We start from the raw sequence: 24,828 nt of genomic DNA, 5'->3' as shown, positions 1-24,828 counted from the left end.
GGTTTGGTGTAGTTATGACGGCGCTCGGTGGCCTATTTATGCAGGCTGATGTAATCTGAAAAGGATGCTGTGTGCACAATGTTAATTTGGAAAACGGAGGGAGGGAAATATTAGTTTCTCAACACACCCGACTATGTGTAAACGCAGCCTTAATGCAGATGGCGAACTCCCAGAAATTTTACATAGTGCACCTTTAAATCACTAAAGTATATTTTGCGTAATATAGCACCTTTAAAATATTCACTATCCTTCTTTTGCACCTCCGTCTCACTCTCCTTCTCTAAATGCGTAGCTGTTTGCACGTGTTTTCTAACAGCTAAAAAAAAAATCCATCTATTTTGAAACTGCAACGGTCTAAGCAGATTCTGAGACAGACCGAGATGAAACTGTAAAAATATTCCAGATTGTGCTGAATGAGGCGAGGTGTTGCTAACGGGGAGCATGTGCACACAGACACTGCAGGAGGCATTTCATTAGTACATCTGCTGTTTTAACACTGAATAATAATAATGCTGTGTTTTTAGATCGACAATTATCTGGAGGTTTAAAGAGAATTTAATCTGCTTTTTTCTGATCTCTGTTATAACGTTGATACTTCATCAAAACAGACCTGGAGTTGTGTTTTGTTTTATTCACACATGTTTGAGTGATCCTTTATTATTCATCTGTCTACATCACAAAGCTCAAAATGCTCTGTTCCACCTTGTGATGTCATGAAGAGGTAGTTTTCAAATGAACAGCTCCTTTAACCTTTAATTCAGTAGAGATCAGCAATTCCAATGATTCTAGTGATGGTGTGTGGAGTTTAAAAACACGGTGAAGCACGTCCTGTATTACCACATGTGTGAATGTCTCTCTCTTTCTCTCTCCTGTTGTTGTTATCCCTCTCTCCTTGTCTTCTTTTTTTCCTCTCTCCCTCTTTCTGTCTTGTCTCACTGCTGCTTTCTATATATCTCTCTCTCTCCCTTCCTTTTACCCTCTCTCGTGTTGTGTTCAGGTTCACTGTTGTTTTGCCTTCTCTCTCTCTTTCTCTTCTCTCTCGTGTTGTGTTCAGGTACACTGTTGTCTCTCTCCTTCTCTCTCACGTCTCTCTCGTGTTGTGTTCAGGTACATCCTTGTCTCTCTCTCTAATGTCTCTCGTGTTGTGTTCAGGTACACTGTTGTCTCTCTCCTTCTCTCTCACGTCTCTCTCGTGTTGTATTCAGGTACATCCTTGTCTCTCTCTCTAATGTCTCTCGTGTTGTGTTCAGGTACACTGTTGTCTGTCTCCTTCTCTCTTTCTCCCCTCTTGTGTTGTGTTCAGGCACATTTTTGTCTCTCTCTCATGTCTCTCTCGTGTTGTGTTCAGGTACACTGTGGTCTCTCCTCTTCTCACTTCTCTCTCTCGTGTTGTGTTCAGGTACACTGTGGTCTCTCCTCTTCTCACTTCTCTCTCTCGTGTTGTGTTCAGGTACACTGTGGTCTCTCCTCTTCTCACTTCTCTCTCTCGTGTTGTGTTCAGGTACACTGTGGTCTTTTCCTCTTCTCACTTCTCTCTCTCGTGTTGTGTTCAGGTACATTGTTGTCTCTCTCTCTCTGTCTCTTGTGTTGTGTTCAGGTACATTGTTGTCTCTCTCTCTGTCTCTCATATTGTGTTCAGGTACACTGTGGTCTCTCCTCTTCTCACTTTTCTCTCTCATGTTGTGTTCAGGTACACTGTGGTCTTTTCCTCTTCTCACTTCTCTCTCTCGTGTTGTGTTCAGGTACATTGTTGTCTCTCTCTCTGTCTCTCATGTTGTGTTCAGGTACACTGTGGTCTCTCTCCTCTTCTCATCTCTCTCTCCTGTTGTGTTCAGGTACACTGTGGTCTTTTCCTCTTCTCACTTCTCTCTCTCGTGTTGTGTTCAGGTACATTGTGTCTTTTCCTCTTCTCACTTCTCTCTCTCGTGTTGTGTTCAGGTACATTGTTGTCTCTCTCTCTGTCTATCGTGTTGTGTTCAGGTACACTGTGGTCTTTTCCTCTTCTCACTTCTCTCTCTCGTGTTGTGTTCAGGTACATTGTTGTCTCTCTCTCTCTGTCTCTCGTGTTGTGTTCAGGTACATTGTTGTCTCTCTCTCTCTGTCTCTCGTGTTGTGTTCAGGTACATCGTTGTCTCTCTCTCTCCTTCTTACCTCTCTTTCTCGTGTTGTGTTCAGGTACACTGTTGTCTCTCTCCTTCTCTCTTTCTCCTATCTTGTGTTGTGTTCAGGTACATTCTTGTTTTTCCTTCTCACGTCTCTCTCGTGTTGTGTTCAGGTACACTGTTGTCTATCTTCTTCTCTCACGTCTCTCTCCTGTTGTGTTCAGGTACACTGTGGTCTTTTCCTCTCTCACGTCTCTTTCTCGTGTTGTGTTCAGGTACACTGTTGTCTGTCTTCTTCTCCTCTCACGTCTCTCGTGTTGTGTTCAGGTACACTGTTGTCTATCTTCTTCTCTCACGTCTCTCTCATGTTGTGTTCAGGTACACTGTTGTCTCTCTCTCACGTCTCTCGTGTTGTGTTCAGGTACACTGTTGTCTGTATTCTTCTCCTCTCACGTCTCTCGTGTTGTGTTCAGGTACACTGTTGTCTCTCTCTCACGTCTCTCGTGTTGTGTTCAGGTACACTGTTGTCTGTATTCTTCTCTCTCACGTCTCTCGTGTTGTGTTCAGGTACACTGTTGTCTGTCTTCTTCTCTCACGTCTCTCGTGTTGTGTTCAGGTACACTGTTGTCTATCTTCTTCTCTCACGTCTCTCTCGTGTTGTGTTCAGGTACGTCGGTTTTCCAGGTGACGGCCTCAGACGCAGACGACCCGACCTACGGGAACAGTGCTCAGATCGTGTACAGCCTCCTGGAGGGACAGCCGCACTTCTCCGTCGACCCCAAGACAGGTAGGCGCTCCCTCGACACTACCCCCGCTCCTGCCCCTGCACCTGCCCCTGCACCTGCCCCTGCACCTGCCCCTGCACCTGCTCCTGCCCCTGCCCTGCACCTGCCCCTGCACCTGCACCTGCTCCTGCCCCTGCCCCTAAATCACTGGAGGTCTGCAAAGTCCTTTCCAGTTGTACTATTTGTTTACATGTCCATTGTGTAACTTTTCTGGTGGAGGTTCCATCAAATTATTTCCCAGTGGAGATGTTATTGCTTTGTCTGGAATGTTCCACAGTATGGCATTAAAAATTTCTATCTTCATGGAGACCAAACCAGACCAAGTTACAGGTCAGATCTGTGGAGAAGCGACCCCCCGCTCACAGTCAGAATGCCTGTTTTTGCAGGTATTTTTGAGCAATAAAACCACCTGCAATTGAATAAATATAAGTCAGAGCTCTTTAATGTCATACTGTGGAACATTCCAGCCAGAGCACTGACATATCCATAGAAACAAGCGAATGGCGATCTCCCAGTCATTTAGAGTCAATTATTTGCACTTTTTGGTTCTCCTTTGGATCTTTTCTTGGTAACACAGTGGTTCAGTGAGTCCTGTTGTTCCTGAGTTTGCATGTTCTGCGAAATATTCGAGCCTAAACTTGAACTTAAATGTTAAACCTGATCATATTTTTACATATTTTTATTGTGGTCAAAGTGGACGCATTTGTTTTATAGAGTTGTTTTTCTAAATGCTTTACATTTTTGTGCATTCACTCAACATTCTGCAGTGGTAATTTACATCTGAAGAGCTTTTGAAGGTCTAATATTAACGCAAAATTGACTCTTGTGAACTTTAAACCATGTTCTAATGTTGTTACCTTCTCAAAAACATACAACACACTATAGCCACATCAGCCCGTTTTAGATTATAATGTGTTTAATGCTGCTTTGACACATTTGTTAATGTTTTACAGAAACAAATCTTAAAACCACATGACTCATTTGCATGAACTATAAGTACTGCTCTTAGTTCTTTATTTAAAAGTAATTTCACTCACTTTATTTATGTTGGTCACTTTATTTATTTAGGCTACTGTTGTGATGAAAAGACAGAAAAGTGTTTGTCTTTTGGACAGATGCACTTTATGTTGCAGTAACCGGGCTACTGGGTTTACATGCACCATACTCAAAAAACCCGATCATACCCGGGACACTGATGTGCTGTACCCATATGGAAAAGATATAAACAAACCATACACCATTTTAACATGTTTCACATGAATCCTAAAAGATTTGTATATGACTTTGGTAAATATGTGCAGCATGAAACATATAAAACGTAGGCCTGTATATGACACTAATCCCACATACAATATCCTTACAAGTGTTGGACAAAGGTCATTTATTTCATAGAAAAACAAGTGAAATGATGATTGTTTCCTTAAACTTGATTGCTGTGTTGTGTGTGTATGAGAGTGAGAAAGAAAATTATCACAGTGTGTGTTTGTGTGTGTGTGTGTGTGTGCATGTGTGCATGTGTGCATGGGTGTGTGTCTGGGGGTGTGTAATTGTCCCCAATATCTGCTATTGTCCCTTCTGAACTCAGCAGCTGGTTTGCTCAGCTGGTAATTCACTGGACTTCCATGTGGTAGACCTGGGTTCAAATCCCCCTTCACATTCTGATGTTTTTTTCTGCAACATATAATTAAAGAATACAAACATTACATGGATCATACAAAGAAAATGTAGTTTATCATGAACATTACCTGTAAATGTCATGCAAAATCTTCACTTTATCTTTACTAGTTTTTCATAATATAGTTGTACGAGAAAAATGCAAAAGGGGCCACTTTCAGGAGTAAACCATCGATGACACATATAAACATTATATAAAGATTTACTACAAAGACAGTGGTAAATTCTTATATATTTTTTCCAGTTTTTTCTATATGAGTAAACACACTCACTGGGTGGTACAATGTCTCCAAGGAGCCAGAGCCCAAACTTGAGACTGTGAAGCTACAACTCCAGTGGTTGCGCTGTCAGACACAGCCTTGTCTCCTCACGCTACCCACAGCAACCTACATTCAGTTTTGTCGATTAAAAATGAACATGATCAATGAAATCCTTAAAGACCAATTACCGGTTAGTCGACAAATCTTGCCCATCCCTACTGGCGACTATTTTGCCTACTTTGTCTGCAAGTGAAGCGTGCAACCTTCTCATCTCTGCTATTGATCATGGCAGCGTACATTTGTTTACCCATCTCCCTGATCATTTTGTGGGACACTCTCTCGTGGCGTGCTTGTTTGCTGACAACCCATTCCCACATGTTTAGCTCGAGCTCCTCACTGGCCTGACCCTTTTACTGTCCTCCTCGAACCGACGCTGAAGCTCAGATTTATTTTTTCGCCAATCTTTCACTCTCTTGGGGTCAACAGATAAAACATCTCGCGGCTGCTTCTCCGGAGTTTTCCTCTGCATATTTTACCATAGAAAGTTTAAATTTTAAGTCGTATTTTTTTTATTTTTTTGGCTGCACCGGAGCCATCAACAAAAGAAAGCACGATAGGCTACATAAACACAAAGCAAAACAAATCAGGCAAAGAAGAAAAACGTCCATCTTCTTTCTTGATTTTTTAATTTTTTTTAAATACATCGGACCCAACGTTATTTGGAACTGGTGGTTGTTTATCAAAATATTCACCTGCACCCGGCGTTTAAAGACGGTTAATTAAAGCCAGGCTATTATTTGGTATTTTTCGATAAACAGCAGACAGTCCAGTATCAGTCTTCTGTGGACTTCAGCTCTGGAGTCGAACCTTTCAGAGAGGAGTTCATCTTGGGTGGCCATCTCGTCGTGTGCTCCTGTGCTGCGCCTTTAAAGCGTCTCTTTTTAGTGTGCGGAGATAAAGGTTGTTTACTTTGCCAGTGTGCCCGGGGGAGAGCCCTGCTGAGGCCTGCTTTTCTTCTTCACCATTACAGCTCCAAATGAAACTTTGGCTCATTTGGGTTCTGCTGTTAAGGCTAAATAAACATTATATTTTATCTCTTTTCCCCACAGAGATGTCTTTTGAAGTGTATTTATATCCAAAATTAGACTTTAAAGGGCCCATATTACGCTGTTTTCTGATCTACGTTATATAATGATGTTTCCTCTTCACAAACAGACCTGGAGTTGTGTTTCGTTTGATTCTCACACCTTCACTGCTAATGACTAATTTATAAGTTCAACCCTGGAAATGGCAATTGCTACTGAACAAAAGGTAAAGGGAGCTGTTAACTTGAAATCTATGTGACATCACAAGGTGGAAAAGAGCATTTTGAGCTTTGGAGATGTAGACAGACTAATAATAAAGAGTTACTCAAACATGTATGAATAAGGTTACGTCACCATGTCGGAAACAATTTGCATCCACGCACGTCGTTTCTGTGTCCGCAAGCAAAGTCTTCCCTATCCACACAGCTTTGAGCATATTTGTTTACGTTTTACAGAAACAAAACTTAAAACCACATGGCTAATTTGCATAAACTAAGCGCTCAAAAAACACGCGGTTCTGCTTCTGTCAGACCAAAGGACACGACTCAGTGGAATATGAGTGTTCTTTCTGTGACAGAGGGGTGTTCTGCTGATGGTGAGTCTGTTATGTGCTTGTATCGCGTTGGAGATGGTTCATGTTAAACTTTTCTGCAGGTCGTACACATAGACTTTAGATATGAATGGACATATATATTCTAGCCTCTTAGTGTTTTGGCGCTGTATTACTTCGTGGCGCATAGACCTCCATCAGCGTATCAGCATTTTCAGGTGTCCACACAGTGCCGGATCAGATCTGTACTCCAATGAATTCGTGGGAGCTGGCGGCACCAGATCGTTCCGTCTCTGGAGCCGTTTTCCATTGGGTTAGTGTGAACGAACACTGCATCCACAACGAAAATGACTTGAATACATACTAGCATGGACAGGGCCTAAAACAAACCAAGTCCAGGGCTGAGATAACAACATTATAATAATTCCAATTTTGCATAATATAGGACCTTTAATTGCGACTCAATAGAAAACATAGTCGGCATAATTCTATTTAAGTTTTTTACTGAAAATCTTGTTTTTTTTAGTTGCCTTTAGTTTTTAGTTGCCTTGCCTACATATCACATCTGCACTTTTAGAATTTTTGCTGGGCGTTGTCCTCTCTTCTCCTCCTCTTCCCCCTTGTCCCCTCTTCTCTTCCTCCCTCCTCCTTTTCTCTCCTTCTCTTCCTCCCTCCTCTCTCTTCCTCTCTTCTCCTCTTCCTCCCATTCCTCTCCATCCTCCTTTCTCCTCCCGTTTCTTCCTCCTCCTCATCCTCCATCTTCTCTCCACCTCTTCCTCCCTCCTCCTCCTCCTCCTCTCTCAGCTTCCTCCCTCTTCCTCCTCCTCTTTCACCCTCCTCCTTCTCTCCTCCTGTTCCTCAATCTCCCTCCTCCTCTTCCTTTCTCCTCCTCCTTTTTCTTTCTTCTCCTCCTCCTCCTTCTTTTCCTTCCTCCTCCTCCTCTCTCCCATCTTCCTCTTTCTCCTCCTTCCTCCACTCTCTTCCTCCTCCTCTTTCACCCTCTCCCACCCTCTCATCCTCCTCCTCATATTTCTCTGCAAATGGAGATAAACAAACGCACTAATAGCTGTGTTCGTTGTGTGCGTTCTGTTCATTGTGTGTCTGTGTTTGTTGTGTGTCTGTGCGTCTGGAGCCTGTTCTGTTCTTCCTCACAGACAATAGAACAGAGCAGTGGACTTTCCTCTCGTGGAGTTTGAGGCTTTGGAAGAAAACTGGGTCAGACTTTTCAGAGGGAGAATCCAGGCACCAATCCAAGTTTGAGTTTGTTGTGTGAAACTCCGCAGCTAGCACTTTTAGGAGGAATTGGGGGGGTAAAAAAAAGAAAAACTAGAAAGTATCTGTTGCCAATGCACAACTTTGAAGCTCGATGCTATTGTTTTGAGTCTGCAGTCACATCGGCTCAGCTCACACTTTCTATCATTCCTAAAAAGCCCCACTGTGTCACTTTTTAGGAGATTTATTAGCATTTTAAAGTTGCATTGTGTAACTTTTTTTGGTGGAGGGTCCATTTCCTGCTTATCTCTATGGAAATGTTATTGTTTTTTCTTGTTTTGTTGATTTAATTCTGAATAAAAATCAATCCCGCTTTAAAAAGACCACGTAAACACTTAATTCTTAACAATGATTATTCAGAATTAAACTTAATTCTGAAGTAAGTGGGTGGTTTATTCTGATTTTAAAGCCAAATTAATTTATTCCTCAATCATGCAAACGTTTATTCTTCTTAAAAAATAATTCCGGTCGTTCATCCTCATCGGGTCGCCCTTCTGACGCTTTTCGGACAATCTGGCTCCACCAGTCCTGGCTTCGGGCTTTCCTCCGCTGGGAAGAAACGTTTAATGCCATAATGTGAAACATTTGAGACAAAGCAAAAACATCTCCGTGGAGAAAAGCAACTGATGGACCCTGAACCAGAAAAGTCACACAATGAATAAAAAATGTCTATAAAATCTAAACATGCTTTTATTATGCAATGTTACAATGTTCCCTCATCAAAAACAGGTTTAAGATGTCATCCATTCATGTTTGAGTAATTTAGTGATCTATTCAAACCCTCCTTATGGTTAGATGTAAGAGTTTGTCCAAGGCTCCGCCTACATGACATAAATATACAAAACATGATACAAAACTGAACACAACAACTTGACAAACCTGATGGGAACAACAAAAGTGAAAACTGACAAACTGTAAAGTGAAACTCACAAAATGAAAACTGTTAATTTCTTGTTTTTTGCCAAATTTCACATTTTCAAAATATAAATATGTCACGTGTCGGCAGTTAAAAATGCACCGTGTTACTTTTTCTGGTGGAGGCTCCATCACCTAGCCTGATTCCTCAGCCGGTTTCATTTCATTACACTTCATAGAAACCGTCTGACCTCACAGTGTTAGGATTCGTTCGCTCGACGGTAGGCGGGTACTTTTTATCATTTAACCAGTCGCTGTTATTTGGTTGTGACGTATGTAATGCTCCTCTAATGGGGCTAACTAGTATATTAAGCTTTTCCCAAACCCCGTAGGAAGAAGAGCAATAATCCTCTTGATAAAATTCACCAAACATTCTCTTGTTCTGACTTTAAATCTTCGATCTCAGGAATCGTTGCCAACACAGAATATATGGCTCTTCGCTGATTGGCTGGTGCCCGAACTCGCACTTCTGGAGTTATTGCGAACCCTCTATTGTATTCTGATTCCTGACCTAGTCGCTGAAGATAAATGAAATTGAGCGGAGGCACTAGGTGGAGCCAGCCTGGCTGTCCGTCACCTGCTTGTCTCCATGCAGAAGTTATTGCTTTGTTTGCAGTTAAACCAAATCAATCTTAAGGGGACAACTATAGGCTTCATTACAGGTCAGATCTGTGGAGAGGCAACCCTATTCACAGAGACAATTATTGCATTTTTGAGCAATAGAAACACCCATAATGAATAAATGCTAGATGAAAATGTTTCATGTTATATGCGGAACATTCAAGGGAAAGCAATAACATCTCCATGGAGACAAGCAGGTGACCGACCCTCTGCTGGAAAAGTTGCGCATAGTGCACCTTTAATGTTAAATCCAAAACTAAACCTCACAGCAGCGGAAGAGTTTTTGCAATCTTCAATTTTGCTTTTCAATTCTCAAAACATGGCTCAGTTTAGTTTTTTTTTTTTTGTTTTTGCAAAAGATCACACTTGTCTGTGAAACGGATTCTACGTTTAAACCGAGTGTGTTTTAGTCGTGCCGTAAATAACCCATTCATATTTCATGTGTAATCCACGGGAGAGCTGTGGAGTTATTGATATTCTGATCCTGTTCTTCTATTTTGGGCAGTGTATTCCCCTGGCAGGCGGTGAGAGATTAAAACTCATCAAATTCAATACGAGAGCGGACCTCATTGTGTAAGAGTGAATAATAGTGAATCGAGCCTTCATCCTTTTATTTTGAAACCTGCTGGGGATTTTGACACCGCTGGTATTTTGTGATTTGTTATTTATTGAGAAAATTGATGCTGTTTTGTCCAGATACTATTCTAGACCTGGGTTTGTTGTGTTTAACCCTTCTGCACTCCTAGGTACATTTTTGTACATCTCAGCTTTTCTTTGTTGGCTATACTGCACCAAATAGCACCAAAATTGGACAGTTTTTGATGCATTTTTAATTTCTTCTTCTTCTTTTTTATTTTTTATTTTTATTCATTTATTTATTTTATTTTATTTTTTTGGTGTGAAGGCTAGAGACGTAAATATTTGACGTTAAAATGATATGGGTGTGTTCTAGAGAGCCCCCAGCCTCTGACAAACATATTAAAATTAATAATTTTAATAATTAATAATAATTAATAATTAATTAATAATAATTCCCCTCATTGCCGCTAAAACCAGGTCTAAACCAGTTCTAAACTAAGTCTAAACTAGGTCTAAACCAAGACTAAACCAGGACTAAACCAGGTCTAAACCAGGTCTAAAACCAGGTCTAAAAAAGTCTAAACAGGTCTAAAACCAGGTCTAAACCAGGTCTAAACCATAAACCAGGTTAAACCAGGTCTAACTAAACAGGTCTAAACCAGGTCTAAACCAGGTCTAAAACCAGGTCTAAAACCAGGTCTAAACCAGGTCTAAAACCAGGTCTAAAACAGGTCTAAACAGGTCTAAACCAGGTCTAAACCAGGTCTAAACCAGGTCTAAACCAGGTCTAAACCAGGTCTAAAACCAGGTCTAAACCAGGTCTAAAACCAGGTCTAAACCAGGTCTAAACCAAGACTAAACCAGGACTAAACCAGGTCTAAACCAGGACTAAACCAGGTCTAAAACTAAACCAGGTCTAAACCAGGACTAAACCAGGTCTAAACCAGGTCTAACCCAGGTCTAAAACTGGATTTAACTGGACTAAATCATGCTGCATGGACCGTGTCTCCTCCTCTTCTGGGCTTTTTTATTTTCTTTTAGCAGACTTATGTGAAGATATCCTGGTCTTTGCTTCTCTACAGCAAACCAAGTAATCCAAAGTATTCAGATTACGTTACTCACTTTAAGTAATTTAATGGATTATGTTACAAACTACATAATGGGATATGTAATCTGTAATCTGTAGGGGAATACATTTTAAAAGTAATCTTCTGAACACTGACGTTTAACCACCTCAATCATGACTGTGAGTGCCTGTTTACACGAGAACGTTTGCGGGTAAAAACAACAAAATATTTTATCGGGAATGCCTTTCGTTTAGACAGTGACGCCGTTTTGTGGGTCTTAAAAACGCAAAAATCTGAAACCACCCTCCAGAGTGGGAAAGTTGAACATGCTCTGACGTAGTGTTTCCGTCTACACTGCCCAAGACGCAAAACTCTGGTCAGATCTGCTACACGTTTACGTCACATACATCACCACTTTTGCGTCACCGTATGCACACAGATTTCCTCTCGAAAACTCGTCGAAACGTGGAATAAAAAGTGAAGACGCGACACCGCTTTTGTGTCTTCTGTTCGGACCGTCATCATATAAACGTAGGCTGAGACTCGGGGTCGGATTTCCAAATAATAGGCTGGCTCTAAATTCGCTCCTGTAACCGCTTGCAGCAGGAGTTTTATTTGAGTGGAGCTGAACGCTGTGGGTGACGTCAAACTCACTTAGTCCACTTGTTTATATAGTTTAAGGTTCTGGAGACGGAGAGGACTTAAAAATATGTGAATTCTGAAGCGAGTGTCACTGAACCAAAACACAACCCCAGGTACAGTCTGTTCTTCATGACGATTCAACCTTCACAATTTTATTCAAACCTAAAGACGACTATTTTGTGCTCTTGAAGAATTTTCTCATTTCTTCTATTTTAAATGTTCATTCACTTATGACTCATAAAACCCACAGCTGAACATTCTCCTCCTCCAAGAATCACGTCTGGTCAATTTCAAGGTGGTCTTCCATAAATGTTCCGTATCCCCTCGGTGCAAACATCTGATGCAACGTCGCCCACCAGCTATCCAACGTTTGCATCGACTCATCCACCATCAAATTTTACACTGATGCAAAAAAAAAAAAAAAAAGAGCATTTGAATGTATAGAAAATGTGATATAAAATTCTGAATATAGCCTAAAGATCTCCCCTTAAAGTAGCTCCTACATACGCCAAACAATCTCGTTCTTATTGAAGTAACATGCTTTATAAATCTCCCCTCCCTTCGCTCTCTACGCTAAGTCACTCCCCCTTCAGAGCGCTATCACAACACAATTAATATCCATCCTACTTGCGAAGCTACTGCCACGTTTCTGAAGTTTTGGTGTACAGTTTTGCATCATTTAATCATAAAGAGGGTTTGAATAGGGCCCAAGAGATAATAATTTAGAATTCACGAAAACTATATTATCAGAATTTTAGGCTACAGCTGTAAGATAATTGCCATGATCTGCCTAATTTGAATAGTGCCCCTAGCAGGAGAGATCACTAAATTACTCAAACATGCATGGACAGCATCTAAAACTGATATGTTTTTGATGAGGGAACAATGTATTCGCTATTAAACAAGATTTTGCCGAATTTTACAGAAAGATTTACAGATACTTAAAAGTTTGTTCACTGCAATAAACAAAATCTAGTCAAGTTAATTTGACTTGAATTAAGAAAGTTTTATCATGATTTGACACTGACAGTGATTTCACTTGACAAGTAAATGTTCTGCCAATGAAATAAGACTTTTTGTACTTAAAATATGAAAATACATTTTGTTACACTTAAAATAAGAAAAACAACATTTAGCACTTAAAATAAGAAACAAAATCAAATGTTGCTTGAATTAAGAAAAACGCACTTATTCCATTGGCAGATCATTTTACTTGTCAAGTTGAATCTACTCAATCTACTCATGAAGTAAAATGTTCTTAACGTGTTCTTGTGGCCGTACCAGCTTGTCAAAGCCTGATCCCATCAGATCTCAGAAGCTCAGCAAAGCTGGGCCTGGTTAGTACTTGGATGGGAGACTGCAGGGAAAATCAGGTGCCACATGGAGGCGCCAGTTGTAAAAAGCTGTTGTTTTGTCCTTAGGCAAGGCACTTCACCCTCATTGCCGAGTATGAAAGTGGTGTGTGTGAGTGATGGTGGTGGTCGGAAGGGGCTGATGGTGCAGAGTGGCAGCCTCACTTCCATCAGTCTGCCCCAGGGCAGCTGTGGCTACAGTAGTAGCTTACCACCACTGGGTGTGGAGTAAATGAATAATGCTCTGTAAAGCGTCTCTCAGTGTCCAAAAATGCGCTATATAAAACTGATGCATTATTATTATTAATTCAAGTCATTTTGTTTTTTGTTTGCAAATTTTTACCCTAAAAAGTACTGCAACTGCAATTGTAACTTTATGTATAACACACTTAAAAAAACACACACACACACACACACACACACACACACACACACACACTGAACACCGTGCTACAGAACATAATTAAAAACAATATAAAGAATAAAACAACATGAAAAGATGTTGGATGTGACTTAAAACTGATGTAACAATTTTGAGTTACTGCAATACTAAATGAGATGAGATGTATCTTCAAAATAAGTACAATTTTGACATTTTTTTTTTACAATTTTATTTTTTAATATGAAAACACTACATTATCTAAAACACAATAGGCTCTATTCACGCTTACGGAAGAAGTTTGGAACCATGCGGATGACGACTTCCTGTGTACTAAGGAAGTCCTCATCTGCATGTTTCAAGACGTCTTCTCTAGTGTTACCAGACGTCCCTGTTTCCCCGGGACAGTCCCAGTGTTGAGCCCCGTGTCCCCTGTCTCAGCAGATTTATCCAAAACCAGTGATTTGTCCCAGTTTTATTCAAGAAATGTCTCAGATGTCCCTATTTTTGACCAATCTGATAACTGCCAACAGTAAAGAGAGTCAATTATTTAGGCAAAATACAGAAAAGCTGCTTAAAAATGACCAAAACACAAAGAAAATGTGATTATACTGACTCACATTAGTGCCAAATGCTGAACAATTCTCCGTCATTACGCACTCGTTTCACAACTTTATTATTACCAACCCAAACCAGGGACGTCCGAGTGTTTTATTTTGAAAATCTGGTCACCCTTGTCTTCCGGTTTTGTGACTTAAGCGTGAATAGGGCCTGTACATTTTCTCTGTTCCCTATTCTATTTCCCCATTCGCCTGCAGTGTCTCACCTTAAATGCAAATCTCCTTTTCATTTGGATCGGTATGATTGGAGCGTTCGAGTCCGGGGGCCGTTGTCAGTTCGCGTCGGACGTTAGCGGCGTTAGCGGTGTTAGCTGCGTTAGCGGAGGTGGCTGAGGGGCTAGCAGCTGAATGCTCGCGGCGAGTTTGGGGAGGTCGGACACCGCCGAGTGCTTCAGTGCGTTTGACAGGTGAACTTAGCCGTGCGGGCAGGTGCGGAGCCAGAACAACATGTTAAACAGAATTCACCTGACAGGAGGGCAGATGGGAGAGGAAGCCAGACAACACGAGAGGAAGTGTTTGGAGGTGTAAAGAACAGAGGAGGAGAAGAGGTGGAGGTGGGGAATAGTGTGAGGAGCAGCTATGAGTTTGTAGGGCTGAATGATTATTGCAAAATTATTACTGCTGTTTTTTGTTTTGTTTTCTGACAGATTGTGTTGATTTCTGTTTATTGCCAGTGTTGCCAGATTAGGTTTAGTGATTTCTGCCCAATCTTGTTCAAAAACCTGCCCTCTTCAGCAAAAAAAACAAAAAAACACCCAACATTTTGTCACAGAAAACATTTACCGTATCTTTTGAACTATATGTCGCACTTTTTTTCACGGTTTGGGTGTTTCTTATACTCCGGTGCGATTTATACACTAAAATTTTCACACTGACAGCGGCTCTAGGCTTGTGTGTCAGTATCTGCTACTCGAGTACTAATACTCCTGTACCACTGTCACTTGGATCTACTGTGCATGTCTTCTGCAGAAAGAGCCTCTGTCCTGCTGCAAGTAGTGAAACCTGCAGCTGAAAACGGTAATCGAGCAGCAGAAAGAAAGTTTGGAGTGAGGGATAAACTTGTGACACCGAAAGAGTGTGGCATGAAACTTTCCTGGAAGTCACTGGATGGACAGACAAAGCCTGGACTTCAGTGACACCGAAACCATCCTGTTGGGATTCAGAAAGGCCGGAATAATTCTAACTGGAACTGACGTTGAGTCTGACGACAGCGACACAGAAGATGAAGTGGCGCTCTGTTTACCTCCGAAGGTCACAGAGTTACTCAGAAGTGACGCCGAGGATGAAGAATTTAATGGATTTAGTGATTTGGAGTGAGATGGAGAGTTTGGTAAACTTGTTCTGTTCTGTTGTTTATGTTATAGTTTATCTGAAGAACTGTTCATATGTGACATTAACAGTCTGTTGTTCTCTGTTCTATTGTTATTACTAGAACTTGCCTTTCAAGGTGAAATGTCTGTTCCTGGTCTCTGATTTTATAAAATACATTTCCCCCAAAAAGTGCGACTTATATATGTTTTTTCTTCCTCATTATGCATTTTTGGGCTGGTGCGACTTATACACTGGAGCGACTTATAGTCCAAAAAATATGGTAATCTTTGAATAAATGTATATAATCCATTATTGGGCTTTTTAAAACACTGCCAGTATTGAGAAAACATGTTAAATGTAGAACAGCATTTTCTTTAATCACAGAAAAAAGGACATTTAATATTTAAATAAAAATGTTACGTACGCTATGTAATCTGTCAGCTTTTTAAAAACATTCCTAGTATTGCTAAAACATGTTAAATGTAAAACAGTATTTTAATTTGTGCCTTGGACAGATCTTGCAGGACAGGTGCAACCCACGCTTTTAAAGCTTCATCAGCCTCCCACTTCTTTACATAGTGCTTTTTATATTTCCCCCACTTCGACATTGTGCAAAAAATGCTGTCTAGCTCTTAAAAAATGGTAACGTGGCGGTTGGCGCGTTGCCGTCTAAAAATTCTGAAATGTATCACCTTTTATCTGACGTGAGCCTATTCCGCTGCCTCCCTATCTCGCTGGCCATGTCTGCAGCTGGGTGTGATCGCTATAGAGCCTTAAATTGGAACAACATTTATTTGATTTATTTATTGAATGAAATGCATGATTGGTGTGAAAACAAAAAAATGCCCAAACTTGTTGAAAGTAGCCCAAAATATTATCTCCCTGCCTAAAGGGCCGTTCACACCAAAGCGTCAAAAAACGCCTTGACGCCTCTATTTGGACGCCTTTACATTTGAGTTTAGTTTTTGACGCCGTGGACGAACAGGAGAAAAATACTTGACGCGCGTCCGTTGTCCTGGACACAAGAGCCCGGTCCTGCTCTTTTCCCAAAACAATGTCAGACCAGACTGATAGAGTTTTTTTATGACATAAAACATCAGCGGAGGAGATCGGGTCGACAACTGGGGCGTATATATATTTATACTCCGCTAATGACACTGGATCAGTCCCGGTCTAGTCCTGGTCTAATCACAGTCTAGTCCCGGTCTAGTCGTGGTTTAGTCTCGGTCTATTCAGGGTCTAGTCCTTGTTTTTGTGGTTCTCGTTCTGGTTCTCGGGTCTTTCTTCCTGATAATAACGTCTCTGCCTCACTGGATACTCGTCCCTGATTGGTTGACGCGACACGTCTGACACGAAAAGTTCAGCATTTTCAACTTCTTGACGCTGACGCCTTGGACGCGCGTCTAGACCACTGACGCCAAAATGCTCAAGATGCACCGCGTCGACGCCAGATTCGCGCCGCAAAAACGCAGGACGCTCTAGTCACGCGTCCACATAGACTTTACATAGAAACTGGATGCTTTGACGCTTTGGTGTGAACGGCCCTTAAGACTTCCCCTCCCCGCCTGACAAAATATTCAAAAGTCTGTTTATTGCTATTGAACTTGCAGATTCTTTTAAATCAGACCTTTTCTGCAATATTGACTTTTCAGATCTTTTGACCATGTTGTAGTAGTTTCATTGACTCTATGAATTTGTATTTGGAGTGATTCGTGCATGTTTGAGTGATCTTTATTTGCTTATTTTCAACACGCCATTTTGCTCTGTACTTAATAAATTTATTCATTTTCTTAATCAGTAAGTAGTCATTTTTGTCACGCTCACAATCTGCAGTTTTCTAAATCGTTCTAGATGAATATTGTGATTTAAATGCGCAAATTATAACACAATGATCCACTAGTGTCATAGATAATATCTGTCTAATGCAGCAGACACAAGCACAGTGCGTCTTCTTTAATAATTGTGCTAATGATAATAACAATGCAATCGTCTCTTCTGGGCTCTCAAGGCTGTCAATTGTCATGCATTATTCAGTCATCCCATAAGCAGTGCTGGGAATCGGAAGCGAGGCTCAGTCGCTCACTCAGATGCACCACTTTCACTTTACTGAGGTGGGTGACGTGTCTTGCCTAAGGACACAGGAGCCACTGCTGTCATAACTCCTGCTCCTGTTCAGATCAGACAAGATAACTCATGTCATTTTGATGCAATTTCTGCTTTTGAGTTTATCCGTTGACAATCTTTAAAGGGCCCATGTTGCACTATTTTCTGATCTAATGTGGTTTCCTCGTCACAAACAGACCTGGAGTTGGGTTTTGTTTTATTCATACATGTCTAACCCTGCATATTTAGGTTGAGTTTTTCTCTCAAACTGAAAACACTTAGTCCCACCTTGTGAAGTAATGTGGTAAAACAGAACATGCTCCGCTGTGTTTTTAAACTCCATACCAAGCCCTGGGGTCTCAAAATGACCGCCCATTCAAGTCAATGGCCCGAGCACAATGGCGCATGACTCCAAATTCGCCTTTAGTTTTGTGATGTACTTCCTGTGACTCTTTTCTCCCGCGGGCACAGGAACAGAGCGCGGTCTCGTGTATCATGTGATCGCTTTGACCAATCAGAGCGAGCGGAGCTAAAGTGGAGCCGGAGCGAACGATTATAAAGCGTTTTTTTAAGACAACTGAAGGATTTTGAGCTGAGAAAAAGTTTATGATCGCCACAAAATCCAACATTTTTGAAAGTTGTAGGTGCCCTGTCAGCCGAACACGAGGGTTAGGGTTGAGAAAAAATTCTTTCTCAGAACTTTAACTTCTTGGGTTCTTTTTAAAGACAATACAGTAAAGTGTATTTTACCTTGTTGACATGTTTCACCTGCTGCATCTTCAGAACTGTCCCCGGTGTTGGTGGTGACATGTCGCATATCAGCTGTTGTTACATCCTGTAGGCGTGGTCAACCTGATGGACCTGCAGTTCGCTGACACTGACCACGCCTCCCTGATGCACGATGACATCAAGGAGAGTCACCAGAACACAAAAAGACAAAGCAGAACAGGAAAACCAAAAATCTGCCATATCAGACCAGTGTAAAAGAAATAACCACATTCTGGATTGGGACGGGGTTCGGGTCATTGGATCGGAAAACAATGAGTTCAAACGCTGGATCAGGGAGGAGAGTGAAATCAGGAAACGAGGCACGGGCAGCGTTAACCGTGATGACGGAGCGTTCCTCCTTTCACACACCTGGGACACCCTCCTCCAGAGAACACCGGGCGACGGGAGGCGTGGTCAGTCTGAGCGACCTGCAGGAAGTAACAACAGCTGATATACGACACGTCAACTGCAACACCGGGGACAGTTCTGAAGATGCAGCAGCAGCCAAAACATGTCAAGATAAATACACTTTACTGAATTGTCTTAAAAGAACCCAAGAACTTAAAGCACATAAGAAGACAAAATGAACATCTTTGGCTTAATCCTTTCTCAGCCTATGGGATTTTTTTTTGCTGTAGTACCAGTGAGTGACCACTACGTCAACTGGAGCAGCTACAAAGAGCAACACCCTATCCAGTTATTTTAATAGATCCATGCTCCAAACCTCTTCACTAGAATAATTTGGATAATTTCAATCCTGGAATTGCAAATCTTTACTGAACTAAAGGTAAAACGTAGCTGTTAAAGGTCCGATATTACGCAAAATTGACACTTGTGAGCTTTAAGTCATGTTATAATATTGTTACGTCATCAAAAACAGTCCCGGAGTTGTGTTTTGTTTCATTCACACATGTTTCACACACAAGTTAACAGCTCATTTTACTTGTGTTTTCAGTTTTAGAGAAGAAAATATGCAAGGTTAAACATGTGTGAATGAAACAAAACAAAACTCCAGGTCTGTTTGTGATGAGGAGACAACATCACATTGATAAAAATAATAATAATACGGCATTTAACTTAAAAATTACAGCTTCATGACCTAACTAACTTAGCTGCTTACCCTTTTTTTATCATGTTGACAATATTAATTATTTACTTTGTAGTGTCACCAGCTTAAAAATCCATCCACACACCAAATCCAAACAATAGTCAAAGTAAAATAGTGCCACAAAACAATCACAAACCTCTTGGTCATTGATGTTGTATAACACATAATGGTGGAGGTTTTCACATAGATCCTACTTCAGTCTCTGTAGCTTTAGCCTCTCTGTGAAGGTGAAGTGTAGCCTGAGTCCATCCAGGCCTCTGTGGACTTCAGTGTGTTCTGGTCCAGCCCTGTGTAAAAATAATGAGAATCCCCCTGCACTGTATGTAAGTGCATGTGGGCCAGCTGATCCTCTCAGCTCAGCCAGGTCTGACAGATCCAGGTTAGCATTATATCTACACACACAGACTTCACCGTCAAAAGAACTGTAGACTTTTGTACTTTTTTGTACTAAGGAGAGTTTTAGATTTGACTTTGTTTGTAAAGAAAGTTTTCCTGCTCTAGATCTTTTTCATTTCATTTGTGAGTTCAACCTGGCGATACTATTCCTGCAACCAGCGCGTACTATTGTTGTGACTTTGTGTAAGACTTTTTTTTTTTTTAAGACATGTGACTTTGCACTTTAATCAACATGTGTAAATACAGGATGTAAATGTGCCAGAGTTTGCCCGGCAGGATCAGGTTCATCTGTCGTCCCATTGGCAAGACAAAAAACAGGACACAGGCTCAAAACATTCAGTCCATCAAACATGACACAGACATTAAACATCAGTGAATATGAATTGTAGTCAGGTCAGGAATCAGAATACACTAGATGGTTTGCAAGAATCCCAGAAGTTGTGGACCATGCACCGGACAATCAGTGACGATCTGTGAAGCCATGACGTCAAACTCAAGCGCCTTTTGTGGTACAGCACAACAGTAAACAAAGCGTCAAGATGGATGTAGACGGACATTCTGTGTTGGCGACAATTCCTGAGATAGAGGATTTAAAGTCGGAATAAAAAGAATGTTTGGTGAATTTTATCAAGGGGAAGGACATTATTGCCCTTCTTTCTACGGGATTTGGTGCATTACACACGTCACGACCAAACAGCAGAGATTGGTTAAATAAAAAAAGTACCCGCTTACCGTCGAGCGAACGAATCCTAATGCTGCGAGGTCAGACCGTTTCCATGAAGTGAAACTGGTTGATGAATCAGGCTATATTAACTGTGTCATATTAATCAAATGAGAACATACTAAAAGCACACGCAGCACACAGATTTAAGACAATAGAGGAGGGTTCCTGTGATCATGGAAAATCCTGGAAAAGTCATGGAAATTCAAAGAAAGTTTTGGAAAAGTCATGGAATTTTAGTATCTCTTTCACACAACTACAGCGTTCTGTTAAGTTGTCATTAGGCTGTTATGATTATTTCCGAACGTATGCGCCTTTTGTTTAAAAGAGACGACAATAAATGCACTGACAGTATTTTGAATGTTAAAAAACTATAAAACCAAACCATAAGGTGAGAGAAAAGGGTTAACGTTTCGTATTTAGCCCTGAAATATGATCAGTTCTACACATGTAGGTGCCGTAAAGTCATGGAAAATTCACTTTAGGTCATGAAAAAGTCATAGAAAGTTTTGAAATATTGTCAAAAATCACAATCACACTTCAAGATGGAGACATTTACTACGTGATGTTAAAACACATACAGATGAGTTTGTTATACTGCAGGTTCTTAGTTCTGTGGGGACCAGATTCCAGGAGCGTGCAGGAGTATGAACTCTTTTAATGGGCGAGAAGCAAGACCATAGAGGGTTTTACTGAGGGTTTTACAATGTCTGAGTAAATTATTAAGTTTTCCCAATTTTCCCAACATTGATTTTTGATCTAGTGTTTTCAGAGTCTGCTTGTAGAGCCTTTTTAGCAGCAGCAGTGTGTTCTGTAGGGCTGGATATCATTCAGAAGTTGCAGATAAGATGCACACCTCGATACATAGGCCACAGTATGATACAGATTTCAATACAGTGAGCTTTCGGTTCGATACGATATATTTCAAATCGATTCAATATGGTTCAATAAAAAATAAAGGCTAATTCAGGGCTGTGATACAAAAAGTCTTTGTTAAACCACTTCATCTTGCAAAGTTCAAATGAAACACAAACATTTTAATCATCAAAACAGTGAAAATGTCAAATGTGTTGCATAAAAGATTTTCCTTCCTCTGAACAAGCAACAAAACTGTAGCTCTGTAACAAAATAATTTAGCTAAATATATCAAAAAAATACTCTTGGCGATATATCGATACAGCAGCTCACAATATCGATACTGTATCTTCGCATTAAACCATACGATATATCGATATTTTGACATTTTTGCGCACCCATAGTGGTCTGGTTTGCCTGGCTCCAGCTCGTCACACGGCCATTTATCTGAGAGAGAGAGAGAATAGCGACATTTAGATGCAATTTTGAAGCCCCTGTCGTTAATGTTTCCTGATGTGCTTAAAATTCACCAAACCGAAACAGAATTTAATCTTGTTTCTCTCATTTTTTGATACGCTTTTTTGAAATGACAGTGGGTGAAAATTCTCCCACCTGGCCAATTTAAGTGGTGTGCGTGCGAGTGGTCGGCAAACACGGGCGACCTTTCTCCAGACTAACGCAGGGGAGAAACCGTGTGTATTGATACATTTCAGGAACATCCCTTTGTTCAGCTGGAGGTTAGTTACCATAGCAACAGACTACACAAACATGGGGAGATAGACACACTTGAAGATGCAGAGGCCACTGAGGGCAGCACAACCTTAGATTTCGGTGTTTTTGAGGAGAATGAATATTAAAGAGCTCATATTATGCTATTTTCAGATCGATATAATGTTGTTTCTTCATCACAAACAGACCTGGAGTTGCGTTTTGTTTCATTCTCTCATGTTTAAAAGACAAATCCTGCACATTTAGGCTGAGTTTTATTTCCTTCATTATTTGTCTCCAAAATCAAATGAAAAAAATGGATAATGCTTAGTTTTTTTCAGTTTTTGATTTTGTGTTTAAATGAATAATGAAAAAAAAAAAAAAAAAAAACATAGACCATCTGGAAAAAAAATGGACAATGGCCATTTCCCGTTTCTTTCTCTGTGATGCTGGATTTTAGCGTCACATACAGACTGAACCAGGACTAAACTAGGACTGAACTAGGACTACAACAGGACTAAAACAAGATTAAACCACCCTGCTCCATGGGCTCAGGGTCCAGTCTCTATCTCTCTCAAGTTCAAGATTAGTCCTGGTTTAGTCCTGGTTTAGTCCTGGTATAGTCCTGGTGTAGTCCTGGTGTAGTCCTGGTGTAGACTCAGTTTAGACCTGGTGTAGTCCTGGTTTAGACCTGGTATAGTCCTGGTGTAGACTCGGCTTAGACCTGATTTAGTCCTGGTATAGTCCTGGTGTAGTCTCGGTTTAGACCTGGTGTAGTCCTGGTTTAGACCTGGTGTAGTCCTGGTTTAGACATGGTTTAGACCTGGTATAGTCCTGGTGTAGTCCTGGTTTAGATCTGGTTTAGACCTGGTATAGTCCTGGTATAGTCCTGGTGTAGTCCTGGTATAGTCCTGGTGTAGTCCTGGTATAGTCTTGGCCTTGGTTTAGACCTGGTGTAGTCCTAGTTTAGACCTGGTTTAGACCTGGTTTAGTCCTGGTGTAGTCCTGGTTTAGACCTGGTCAAATTCTGGTTTAGTCCTGGTTCAGTCCTGTTTTAGTCCTGCTTTAGTCCTGGTTCAGTCCGTACGCGGTACAAAAGTCCAACATCGCAGTTTAAGTCACGTAAACGGGAAAAGGCCATTATCTGTTTTTTTCATTATTCATTTGAACACAAAATCGAAAAACTTAAAAAAACAAATCGTTATCATTCATTCATTTTGGTTTTGGAGACAAATAATGAAGGACATTTTTTTTTTTTTTTCTTATTTTTGGTTTTATTTTGAAAATGGATGAAAGAATGATATACACACACTCCACCTTGTGATGTCATGCGGTACAGGAAGTGCTCCACTTTGTTTTTAAACTCCATACATTCATTAGAATCATTCGGATAATTTCAACCAGTTTCCAATCTCTACTGAACTAAAGGTAAAAGGAGCTGTTAACTAGAAAACTACCTCTTCGTGACATCACAGTGTGGAAGAGAACATTTTAAGCTTTGGAGATGTAAACAGACATAATAAATGATGTGTGAATGAAACAAAACACAACTCCATGTATGTTTTTGATGAGGTAAGAACATTATAGCATGACTTGAAGCTCACAAGATTAAATTTTGCATGATATAGGAGTTTTAATTTTAATATTTAGCATCTTAAAGGTTGTATGGAGAATTTTTTTTGTTTTTTTGTTTTTGTTTCAAATTGTCAATGATAGCATTATAGAGATGCAGTAGCCTTGTAATTATGATGACCAAAAAAAAGAGAATAAAAATTCATCAACTCTGGACGTGGTGGGGCTAAACATTTGCCAATAGATAACGACACTGCCTCGTTATCTGTGAGCTGACAGGCTGTCAATCAAACTCCCTACGTTTCTAGCGTAACTGACTTGCCTGCACACTGCCATTACGTGGTTTGCGTACGCCTGTCACGCAGTCCACAGACGCAAGACGCACAGACGCTGTTTACTCCACCAACGCAACAGTTCTTAGCGGCTTTTTGACCTATATCTTCCTCGCAGTTCGCACAAAGTTTATTGCAATGGCGACAAGAATCCAGGAGCAGTTAGCCCCAAAACAAAGTCCGTTTTTGAGGTCGCTGAAAGAAGAAGACAAGGGGAAAAGCAGCGAAACCAAACTAAGGTGATTCTTGAAGATTCATTCCAGCGATGGCGCGAATGAAGCAGACACAGGCTCTAAAGACTGACGCATTGGTCGCCAAATTACTCCTGGACAGGTCACTTCTGCTTATTATGAAAACGTACTTTATTTCCAAGAGTTAGACAAACGTTTTTCAGGACACGAATGCGATATCCTATGTCTGAAAACTTAATTTTCAAGGCAAAGAAAGAGTCCGCTTGCTGCTGCGTGGTGTAGTAGTAGCTAGTTCATTCGCACGGAATCTCCGCGCCCCCCTCTCTGCCCGTTCCGCTCTTCTCCCTGCTCCTCATGGAATCTCCACGCACCGCTCCCCTCTCCTCTCCTCACTCCCCGCTCCGTTCTTCGCCCTGCTTCTCACTTCTTGTCCGCGCACGAAATATCCGCGCACCCCCTCCCCCCGCTCCTCACTTCTCCGTCTTGCCTAACCAACACTGTAGTTAGTTGTTTACAAGTCATGTGCAGCGCACCGGTTTCTGGCGTAAGGATGAGGCGGAAGGAGGCGTTTCTACGTAGGGAGCTGTGGGGGAGGGGGGGTGGTTTCACGCATGCGCAACATTTGAAAAAGGACAAACAGTCGCTGGATTTCTCGTTCCTTGGAAAATCCTCTATACAACCTTTAAAATCTGAAAACCGAAAATTATATGAGGTGCGGTAACTCAAGGTTGAGCAAGTATAGTCTAATAACTTGAAACCATCATGTATGAGGAGAGAATGAATAATGCTACGTAAAGCAGTTTTTGTATCTCCAAAGGTACACTATAAGCCCAATGCGTTATTATTTTAGTTTGACTATA

The 24,828-nt window shown here is 41.0% G+C and overlaps 1 protein-coding gene and 1 pseudogene across 1 annotated transcript in view; both read left to right on the top strand.

Moving 5' to 3' along the window:
* LOC110166143 (cadherin-18-like) overlaps positions 1 to 24,828 on the top strand; it is a 174,644-nt gene that overhangs the window by 51,098 nt on the left and 98,718 nt on the right. Inside the window, exon 3 of the mRNA XM_055151377.1 lies at positions 2,770 to 2,889. Coding sequence (XP_055007352.1) covers positions 2,770 to 2,889 — 120 coding nt within the window. The remainder of the gene's footprint in view (positions 1 to 2,769; positions 2,890 to 24,828) is intronic.
* Positions 12,820 to 12,937, top strand: LOC129408507 (5S ribosomal RNA; annotated as a pseudogene).

The sequence above is a fragment of the Boleophthalmus pectinirostris genome, unplaced genomic scaffold (genome assembly GCF_026225935.1).
Source record: "Boleophthalmus pectinirostris isolate CB_2022bp ecotype Guang Dong unplaced genomic scaffold, ASM2622593v1 HiC_scaffold_16, whole genome shotgun sequence".
In the NCBI taxonomy this organism is placed as follows: Eukaryota; Metazoa; Chordata; class Actinopteri; order Gobiiformes; family Gobiidae; genus Boleophthalmus; species Boleophthalmus pectinirostris.
This window is presented reverse-complemented; position numbering and strand designations above follow the sequence as displayed.